The following is a 10,165-nucleotide window of genomic DNA, read 5'->3' on the forward strand; positions in this document are numbered from 1 at the left end:
CAGAAATAATGTCAGTCAAAAATAGCTCAACAAAGAAAACACAGGATGTTAACTCACATGAGCAAAGTTAGACAGGTGACAGGTCACATGTGAAAAACCTGTCACCTGTCTAACTTTGCTCATGTGAGTGTGACTCTACGTGCTGTTTTATGAGATACAAAAATTTCATTGACAACTGTTTCTTATTGTTTATGTATCCATAGTTACCATAAAAAAACAAAATGAAAAATGGTAATTTCACCACTTATTGTTTTGCATTAAACTGAAAAGGATAACAGATTATTTTTTGCATAAACTCAATTAAATTGTATTTGTCCTTTCTGGGGATCAACATTTTCCTTAAAGTTCAAAACTCCAAGATGCTTCACCTGAAAGGACTCGGTGCCATCGGCGCTTTGGTTTTCCATCACACCCTCGTCTTGGTTCTCCTAACACGTCGCTGCGAAGGTAACTCCTTAATGCTGCTGGGTGTGAGACATTCAAGAGTCACAACGACTACAAAGTGATGCAAAATGACACAGAGACATAAAGTGACCGTAAAAGATGTAGGACGTGTGCGTGGTCTTCTGAACGTGATTCATCATGCACATGTTTTTGACGGTCTCAAATGCAGACCGCTTGCACTCTAACATTTCTTTCCAGGTGAGTCTCAGGTGATTGGTCCATCTCAGCCAATAGTGGCAGCTGTTGGTGATGACGTCGTGTTGCCATGCCACCTGGAACCTGCCGAGGACGCTTCAAGCATGACAGTGGAGTGGACGAGACCTGACCTGAGTCCCAGATTTGTGCATGTGTGGCGTGACGGTGTGGAACTGGAGAATAAAAAACACCCGTCCTACGTGGGGAGAACGTCAGTGTCCGTCAACAAACTGAAGCTCGGAGACGTTTCACTGAAACTGTCCAGAGTGAAACTGTCTGATGAGGGAACGTACAGATGCTTCATTCCAACTCTGAACAGAGAGTCTAGTGTAAAGCTTGTTGTTGGTGAGTGGAGACATGACACCGACTTCACAGGGCAGAACCTCAAAGTGACAGTTGATCTGTGGAACCACATTCAACATTTTTTTATTCCCTTTTATTCATTTATTCCTTTTCCCAATTCAACAAATCAGAACATTGTCCCAGTTTAAATGGCAGCTGTTAATTCTGCCTGGATTATACAAACTGGTCCATGTGTTTTAATCTAGACTACGTCTTTATTCCCTTCATCATTAGGTGCAGTCTCCTCACTTATCATCAGCTTGATGAGGACTGAGAATGATGGGGTGGTGTTGCAGTGTGAGTCTAAAGGCTGGTATCCAGAGCCTGAGCTGTTGTGGCTGGACGGTGAGGGGAAGCTGCTCTCTGCTGGACCTACAGAGACGGTCAGAGGTCCTGATGACCTCTATACTGTCAGCAGCAGAGTGACTGTGGAGAAGAGACACAGCAACAGCTTCACCTGTAGAGTCCAACAGAAGATCATCAACCAGACCAGAGAGATACAGATTCATGTTCCAGGTAGAAAATAAAGTCTTCGTATTGTGATGTCGTGTGAGCTTTTCTTCTCACTTGAGGCGTGGGTGCAGGAATTCAGTATATTTATTTTTCTCAAAACAGGTATCTGTATTCTGTCCCTCTTATTCTTAGTTTCTTCACTTCTGTCTTTTCTCACTAAAGAAATCAGCTCATTAGATTCAGCTGGGCAGCGCCCACTGTCCTGGCTGCACCGCTGACTATGGGCTTTGTAGTCTTTTGCTGGAAACAATGACGGGTTGTAGTCCTTGCTGCAGCCAGCGGGAGGGAATGTATGACGTCACAATATGAACACTTGTTTTAACCTAAAATAATAGCTGAGATCTAACTTCTGTGTTTGATCATGTCAGGTGATTTCTTCAACACCTCGTCTGGATCTGCTGTTCACATCACCATCGGCTTGACGGTGGTCGTCATGGTCATTATTGCACTTGTTTTTGTTGTGTGGAAAAGGAGACGGCAACACAGAAGTAAGTCTGTCTTTCATTTTGCTTCTTTCTAAATGTCAAGGAGAGTTTCACAGCTTCCTGTTAGAGACAGTGATAAAACATAAAGAAATGTTCATGGATCAATGATTAGAAGTTGTTAGTGGTACATGATCTGAGAACCTGAACATGTTGGTTTGAACATGGTAGAGACTGTATTCCTGTTCTGATCTGAATGCACTTCCATCACAAGCATACTCATCTCTGAATTCTTAATTTTATACTGTTTCTTTACAGCAGGAAACAGATGTACGACTTCAACAACCACAGGAACTTCAAGTAACTGCAAAGAAAGCCACGCTCTGTTTGATGAAAAAAGAGAAACAGTACATGTCTCGGCAGAGAGCATGAAAATCAAGGATTTGGAAGAGAGAGAAGCAAACCTCAATGCACAGTTAAAAGAACTTGAAGATGAACACAAAGATGTGGTGGGGGTGGTTAATTTTTTAATGGAGCACAAGAAGAATCTGGAGAACCAGATCCTGGAATTTGAATTTCAACTGGATGAGGCTGAGAAACAGAGCGATGAGAAGCAGAGTCAGCTGCTAACACCAACAGAGGAAACTCTGGATGAAAACAAGTGTCTTGACACCAAAACAAATCCTGACACAGTGAAGAAAATGCAGCAGGAAACAGACGCATTGTTAAATTCAGTAATCTGTGGGGTCACTATATTGACGGAGAAGAAGAAAGTGTTAGTCGACCTTGAGGAAAAAATTGATAAACAACTGGAGGAGATAAAGGAGCAGAGACAGAAGACACTCGGAGGCAGTCTGTCATAAGGATCAATACAAACTCAATCATTTCAGCTGCCAGAAAAGAAATCCACAGCAGCAGCTGAAGCAGAGACGGGATGACACATTTGAAGACTAATAAAAAGTCCTCAAATGCTTCAGATTGATAAAACTAGAGATAATTTAATACAGATCTATGAAACATTCCATCACAACCATCTCAATAATCATACAAAACAGTATTAACTGTTTTATTACTGGACAGTTTCATAATTTGTTCGGCCACTGGGTGGCAGTGTTGTGCTTGAAATGTTTCTCAGTTAATTCAATAGTTCTGAAAGTTTTTATCTCATTGTTCACTAATGTTTTGTTAAGGAAAATGTTGCATGATACTTATTATGTAACACACTTTATTCACATGATAGTAATCAATTTTCACATGGTCAATTATAGCACATGATTTATGTGATACATTGTCTTGAGACATATTCAAATACAACTGTATTTATCCTCCTCCTTCACTAGTTCACATGGGGAAGGTGTATTTGACAGTGTGATTCTTTTCTTACCATAGTCTGACATGATGTTGTTGGTTTGCCATTTTAGGTCCTTATTACATTAACAGGTGTCACACAGTGCGGCCACTTTAACCACTTTTCAACCTCCACCTCTTCAAATAGACACTGATGCTTCGAGTTACCTGAAACTCTTCAGGTCTTTTCTGCTGCATAATAAATCACACGTTGTCATTAATTAAGAATAAACATCTTTATTCTTTACACATTTACATAACCTCCAATATAATTAAATGTTTCTCAATCTATTTCTTATAAACACAGAAATGTGCCATTGTTTTTCCTTCTGCAATGGAAGCGATTAAAACTGTAACAGATCAGAATATTTTGGAGAGCCTGCGTTCATTAAAGAGTCCTGCATTAATGTAACAGCTCTGTGGTCGTCCTCCCCCTTTGCACACATAACAGAACTTCAGTCAGATGTTTCTGCTCTCAGAAACCTGCAACACACATAAGACACTAAGATTATAGCTGTAAAGGTGGTTGTATTTTAACTTGAATTATAAAATCTGGATCTTATTAAGATCAATTAAGACTCCTCATAAATATAAAAAGTTTTCTCTCTATAGCAAAGCAGAGATGGCGTTAACATAGAGCAAAGAGGCGCTGGAGACCAGAATTACCCTCAGTCGTGACTAATCGATTGAATAATAGAAGGGATCCTCTTCTGTACCTGCAGACCAAAGTGCTGTTGCTGAGCAGCTGGACACTCCTGGCTCTGTTTTGGAGAGAAATCTCAAAATTGTGAATGTTTCATTTACAGTAAAAGCTGAAATCTACACTGCCTGGCCAAAAAAAAAAGTCGCCACCTGGATTTAACTAAGCAAATAGGTACAAGCCTCCTATTGGATAATTACTGCATGGGCGATTATCTTTCAGCTGGCAACAAGTTATTTAACCCCAACTGGTGCAATGAGTTGCTTCTCATTTCTGAAACAACCATGTTGAAAGACACATCCCGTGGTCATGGAAAAGATGTTAGTCTGTTTGAGAAGGGTCAAATCATTGGCATGCATCAAGCAGAGAAAACATCTAAAGAGATTGCAGAAACCACTAAAATTGGGTTAAGAACTGTCCAACGCATTATTAAAAACTGGAAGGATAGTGGAGACCCATCGTCTTCGAGGAAGAAATGTAGCCGGAAAAAAATCCTGAATGATCGTGATCAGCGATCACTTAAATGTTTGGTGAAATCAAATCGAAGAAAAACAACAGTAGAACTCAGGGCTATGTTTAATAGTGAAAGTAAAAGCATTTCCACACGCACAATGCGAAGGGAACTCAAGGGATTGGGACTGAATAGCTGTGTAGCCTTAAGAAAACCACAAAAAAAGGCTTCAATTTACTAGGGAGCATAAAGATTGGACTCTGGAGCAATGGAAGAAGGTTATGTGGTCTGATGAGTCCAGATTTATCCTGTTCGAGAGTGATGGGCGCATCAGGGTAAGAAGAGAGGCAGATGAAGTGATGCTCTGATGTTATTAGCCTACCTCTTCATGGTGGGTGTAATTGTTAAGGCCTAGCCAGGCTTAAGGTGTGGTAAACAGGTAAATGCAAGGAGTTTTCCTTATCTGACGGAGAGACGCTTAGAGAGCCTGAGACAGAGATAAATACATGATTAAACAAGCATTTAATTACTGACTAGTTTTGTCTGATTGCCTCCTGCTTCTTGTATCTGGGGTACCACACGGCTTAATTATTGTCCCATTTGTTTTTCTATTAAATACAGAGCCAGTCAAAAGTTTGGATACACTTAATAAGAAACTGTATCTGAACTTTTGACTTGTACTCAATTTGTTCCCTGAGACTCAGCGTGCTTAATTGTGTTTTTAAATCGTCATTATGCAGATGATACCCTAATTAATATTCGATTTAAAAATAAGCAATTCACCGACTTTGTGCAGTGAAGTAGGGGAATACTATTCATTCTAAAAAAGCTTTACTCTTCTTTAGTCATTTGATCCTGTCACAACAACTTGTTATCTACCATTTCTTGTGATTATAATACACTCACCCTCTCTTTTTTAAATTTGAAATATTTTTCAAATTTAATTTTTCAAAATGTTGCTGTATTCCATCTGTTCACAATTTGGGCAAATACATTTAGTCTCGTCCTGCACCCTGGTATCACCAAATGGTGTGTGAATAATTTACAGAATTTCCCGATAACCCCGACCTCTAAACCTTCCCCTAAAATTAACCCTGACCACAATGGTTGTAAATGACGTGAAAAGCTCAAAATGACATTACATAGACATGACGAAATGCACTTGGATGTGCATGCTATTTTTACATAATTTCATGAGTTCACATTACTTCCTTTCTTATTTATTGTTACAAAGGTGCATCTAGAATAAAATCTATCTGTGAGAAATTGAGGGTCAAACTTTAGTACTTGAGTTACCTGATTATGAGACTGGCCCCATTGTTCATTTATAAAATCCGGTGCACCTGCTCACTCACCGCACAACTAACGAGGCTGCTACATGGTTTAGAGTACGTGGTAAAAATAAATGTGATAGATGGCTGCATTGTTGCTTCACAGCCAACATAAGAGTTTCTGAACTGTGGGACTCATCTACGAGTTTCCATCTGTGGGTTCCTCACGTGGTTTTTGTCTGAGACTAAAAAAGAAGCTGAATTCATGAACGCGTCTGTAGCTTCTGAAACTGACACAGTCTAAAGTCATTTCAAGAATGTTCTATAAATATCAGTTGAGTAGTTCTCACCATTTTCTGTTTGTGACACCAAAGCAACAACCGTTTAAAAGCTACAAGCTTCAACTGAAGGGAGGTCAACTTTAACACTGGGTCATATATTTTTCATTTAATAGCTTTTCCAGATAGCGAAACAAATCCGGCCCATACTTGCTTGTTTTCTACTGGCCCATTTACAGTACAGCATGATTGTCTGATGCTATTTCCAAATCTGAACCAATTAAAGTAAATGTTGAAGGATAACAGCCGGATTCCACCCAGATGTGGAAGTATATGGGTCAAACTCGGGCCTATGTTGGGCCAGAAGTTTCACTTTGTTATCTGTTTTTTTTTTTTATGATCATTTGGTTTTTCTAAGTGACAACCAAATTACCTTTCACTTTCATGGGTCTTGTGATGACAGTATATGTTGCCTGACATTGTTCAGCCACACTGTCCCCTGCAGATACTGAAACATAATAAAATACAATTTACACAAGCATCAGGTTTATATCTATAGGCAATGAGAAAGTGCAAGATAATGTCAAACTACGGAGAGTATGAGTTACTAAAAGGCTGAGACAGACACTAAATACATCACTGCACATTAAAATATCGAGCTGGTTGTGTCCTGCACCAGTTCTTCTTGTGTCCTTGTTATACTTTATTATAATGTCATGTTTCTATGGGAGATGTAGAGTATACGGTATAGCCATTGTGTGGTGCTCAGACATGTGGGTTCACCTATGTAACATTATTAAAAAATGTGACTTTTCATCCAGAGATGATTATTGTAAAGCCTTGTTTTCAGGTCTACATGCAGTGGTTTTCACCATTTTCTGGTTGCAACACTAAAGCAATGACTGTTCATGTGCACTGCTACGAGCTTCAACTGAAGGGAGGTCACCTTTAATACTGGCAATATATATACATATATATATATATATCTATATTTTTTTTTACCTAATTGAAGGTGTTCCACATTGCATTCTGCTTTTCTGTGTCACGTCAATTACCTTTCTCTTTCCTGGGTTTTGTGATGGCAGCATATGTTGTCTGACTTTCTTCAGCCATGCTGGCTGCTGCAGACACTGAAACATAAAGGTTTATACTGTGTGATGAAAGAGACTCACTGAAATGTGGCGATATAAAGTTTGGTGTCAAGAATTTGGGAGATAGTGATTTAAAAATGTCCCTCTTTCTTTTTTCCCTCCTGATTCTCTCTCTCAGTTGACATTTTAGTTAATGGGCCTTGTGCAGCAAACTCATCAATTACATCTACAACAGAGTCACGTGTGCAAAATGTGAAGGCATCTGAAAACTTTCTGAAGACTCTGTCTACAGTCAAATTGAAAGAAGCTGGTTGATGTTCCTCACCTGTCTGTGGGAAAGAGCAGCACTGGGAGGAAGGAGAGGTTGAGGCACCTGTCCGAAAAGTACATCAAACAAGATAAGTTCAAAGGTTAATGGCCATCAGGAACATGTACATCACACATGTTGAACAATCTGTTTTTGTCACAATTATCACATTCTACAATTTGAAGTGGTTTCTTTATTCTTAGTCTCCGCACCTCTGGTGGCCGTTTCATGTTTCTGACATTGAAGTACTCCCAGGAACAGCAGCAGAGACAACAATGAAACACTGATACCGATGCTGACCAGCAGATACAGCTGGGAGAGAAGGGACGCAGGCTGAGGATCTTCATGAGCTGTTGGAAAGATAACAGTATATGTACATGATCCTAATGCTGTAAAATACATGCTTTTTATACTTAATATGTACAACAAAACATTTGATAAAATTGCTGTTTCAATTTCTGAAAGCTCCTCCAGTGTAAAGGTCTGTGTCCATGTGTAGTGTGATTATAGATCAGCTCTAGCTTCTATATTAATACTGTGAAAGTATCAAAGCCTCAGTCCACAGAGAAATGCACACAGCCTGTATTCAGAAACTGAGCCTTAAAACCAGCCGTCAGGACTTCTGGAACTTTGTGATGTCACAACAAAGCAGTCACCAAGCCCCGCCCACCTGGACCCACCATCCAAACCTTGCAGGATTTGGTTTCTCTGAGTGTTTTTACCTGAAATCTGCTTAATTTTTATTGGATCACTCATAAAACAGTCAGCAAGTCAGAAGAGAGGCTCAGAGCCTCCTCTCTTCTGATTGGCTCACCGACCTGTTGTTACTAGAGCTCCAGAGAGAAGCCTGAGAGAGGAGATGTAAAACTACACTGAGATGGTTTTTGGACTTTAATGAACATGTGATATTTCTGTGACTTAGGTCAATCGTAAGTCCGTACCAAGCTACAACCTGAAGTAGGTTTAATGCATTTACAGGTTAGTGTTTGCTTTAAATTTGCAATAGCAAGGTACAAAGCATCATGATTTATTCATGTTTGAACCATCAGTGTCTCTCACCTGTGACAATCAGCCAGCTCTCGGCTGAGTCTCCAGCTCCAGAGCTGCTGCACTTGTAGAGTCCTTCATCAGACCTGGAGACGCTGTGGAGGGTCAGGTTTCCTGTGGAACTGCCCCCCAGCAACACACCATCCTTATAGAATGAAGTCGTGAGTTCGTTGTTGTCGTCGTCAGAGTGTTTCTTTGTACATCGCAGCGTCACATTATCTCCATTCATCACGGGAAGAACAGGACTCTCCAGGATCAAAGAACCAGCTGAACAACACAGGTTATGAAACATTTCTTGTGTTTTACGTTGAAAAAGATGTTTACATTTACAAACTTTTTATTGTTTTAATATTTGCATACCAGTGACAGTGATGTTGACAGTGTTGCTCCTCTTCACTCTTTCCATCTCACACCAGTATTCTGCACTGTCTGATCTATAGAGAGTTTTGATTTCACACGGTCCTGATGATGTCTCCAAGGTAAAAGCACATGGTCTAACAACTTCTTTGGTTTTCCTCAACACTCTCCATCCAGTCAGTTCCTCCAGTCCCTCACAGCTGACAACAATGGACTCATGTTCAAAGTGCTGCTGTCTGTTTGGAACAACCTGAGGAAATGCTTCACCGGAGACAATCAGACAATAAAATGGATTAACTGCACTATAAGAAAAAAGAAAAAAATTCATACCGACATAAAACGTATTGAGTGTAACTGCTCTGATGCATATTAGTCTTAGAAAACATATTATTTTAAGGTCAAACTTTAAAACGCCTTTATTTTTGATTGTCTATACCAGTGGTCCCCAACCTGTGGGCCAGGAAAATATTGTAAGTGGTCCGAGAAATGATTTGCTAAACAGCACAATTTTGACGAAAAGGTGCAAAATATATATATAAATAATAAAAATCTTAATTTTTTAAAATGTTTAAAAGGCTTTTTAAAAATATTAAAATTATCGTAAAACTCGTTTCATTTTTTTCTCATTTTGGGACATCACTTCAATAAACAAGTGATAGGATCTTTTTTGGTTTTTTTTATGAGTATTAAAATGGAGAGTTGGTCAGCAACAGGAAGAATTAAGAGGAAAGAGAATCAAATCAGAAATTAAAATCAAGCTTCCCCTGTTTTCCATTCAATGCTGATCGTTCTCATTCAAATTCAAAGTGCTGAGGCATTAATTGTCCTCATTGTTACAGGGTCAGATGTGGGTTGTGTTGGCCACGTGTTGGAAACAGAAAAAGTGAGGCTTTTTACCTTTTGCACTGTTTTCTAATGACTTGTTATTAAAATTATGGCTCATTTTTAATGTAATTAACATTAAACACTAAATGGTTCAAGTACAAGTTACAGTATTCTGGAGAGAAGAGCAGATCGAAACTACTCAACCTTTTTGGTCCATGCCTCTTTTTGTTGGTCAGAAATTTTCTTGACTCCAGCAGTTTTGTATTTTGGTCCCGATTGTTTTTGCTAATAAAACTACATCCAACTATATATAATATGGTAACAGAAACCTAAAAGCTTTTTCATTTCTTACCGAGCAGGGTTACACTATCATCAGAATAATATGTTTATGAAAGAACAATTGGTCGTCTAACTGCGACTTACCAGCTGTCTGAGAATAACTGAAGTGAAGATGTGCAGCCAGCGGCAACAACACGTTCATCGCTGGAGAGACAAGATATTGGCTCGATGAGTGGATCAGTAGACTGTGCATCAACCACATCAATGCATTTAGTATCATTAACTAAATATTTTTG

General features: G+C 39.3%; 2 protein-coding genes across 2 annotated transcripts; one reads left to right on the forward strand and one right to left on the reverse strand.

Annotated features, from left to right (window-relative positions):
* The first annotated feature begins 76 nt into the window (after positions 1–76).
* Positions 77–3,675, forward strand: LOC111665995 (butyrophilin subfamily 3 member A2-like). Its single transcript, XM_023421172.2, has 5 exons — positions 77–447; positions 643–984; positions 1,216–1,497; positions 1,863–1,982; positions 2,235–3,675. The coding sequence occupies exons 1-5, from the start codon at positions 360–362 to the stop codon at positions 2,777–2,779; spliced, it is 1,377 nt and encodes a 458-aa protein (XP_023276940.1). The 5' UTR covers positions 77–359; the 3' UTR covers positions 2,780–3,675.
* Positions 3,676–8,406: 4,731 nt separating this feature from the next.
* On the reverse strand, positions 8,407–10,071 carry LOC147818258 (low affinity immunoglobulin gamma Fc region receptor III-like). The gene is made up of 3 exons (XM_087177949.1): positions 10,014–10,071; positions 8,769–9,026; positions 8,407–8,675 (listed from the first exon to the last, which is right to left on the reverse strand). Exons 1-3 carry the CDS (start codon positions 10,069–10,071, stop codon positions 8,407–8,409), a joined length of 585 nt encoding a protein of 194 aa, XP_087034075.1.
* Between the last annotated feature and the right edge of the window lie 94 nt (positions 10,072–10,165).

The sequence above is a fragment of the Seriola lalandi genome, unplaced genomic scaffold (genome assembly GCF_002814215.2).
Source record: "Seriola lalandi dorsalis isolate HSWRI2012SDOR001 ecotype SW California unplaced genomic scaffold, Sedor1 jcf7180002054665, whole genome shotgun sequence".
NCBI lineage: Eukaryota > Metazoa > Chordata > Actinopteri > Carangiformes > Carangidae > Seriola > Seriola lalandi.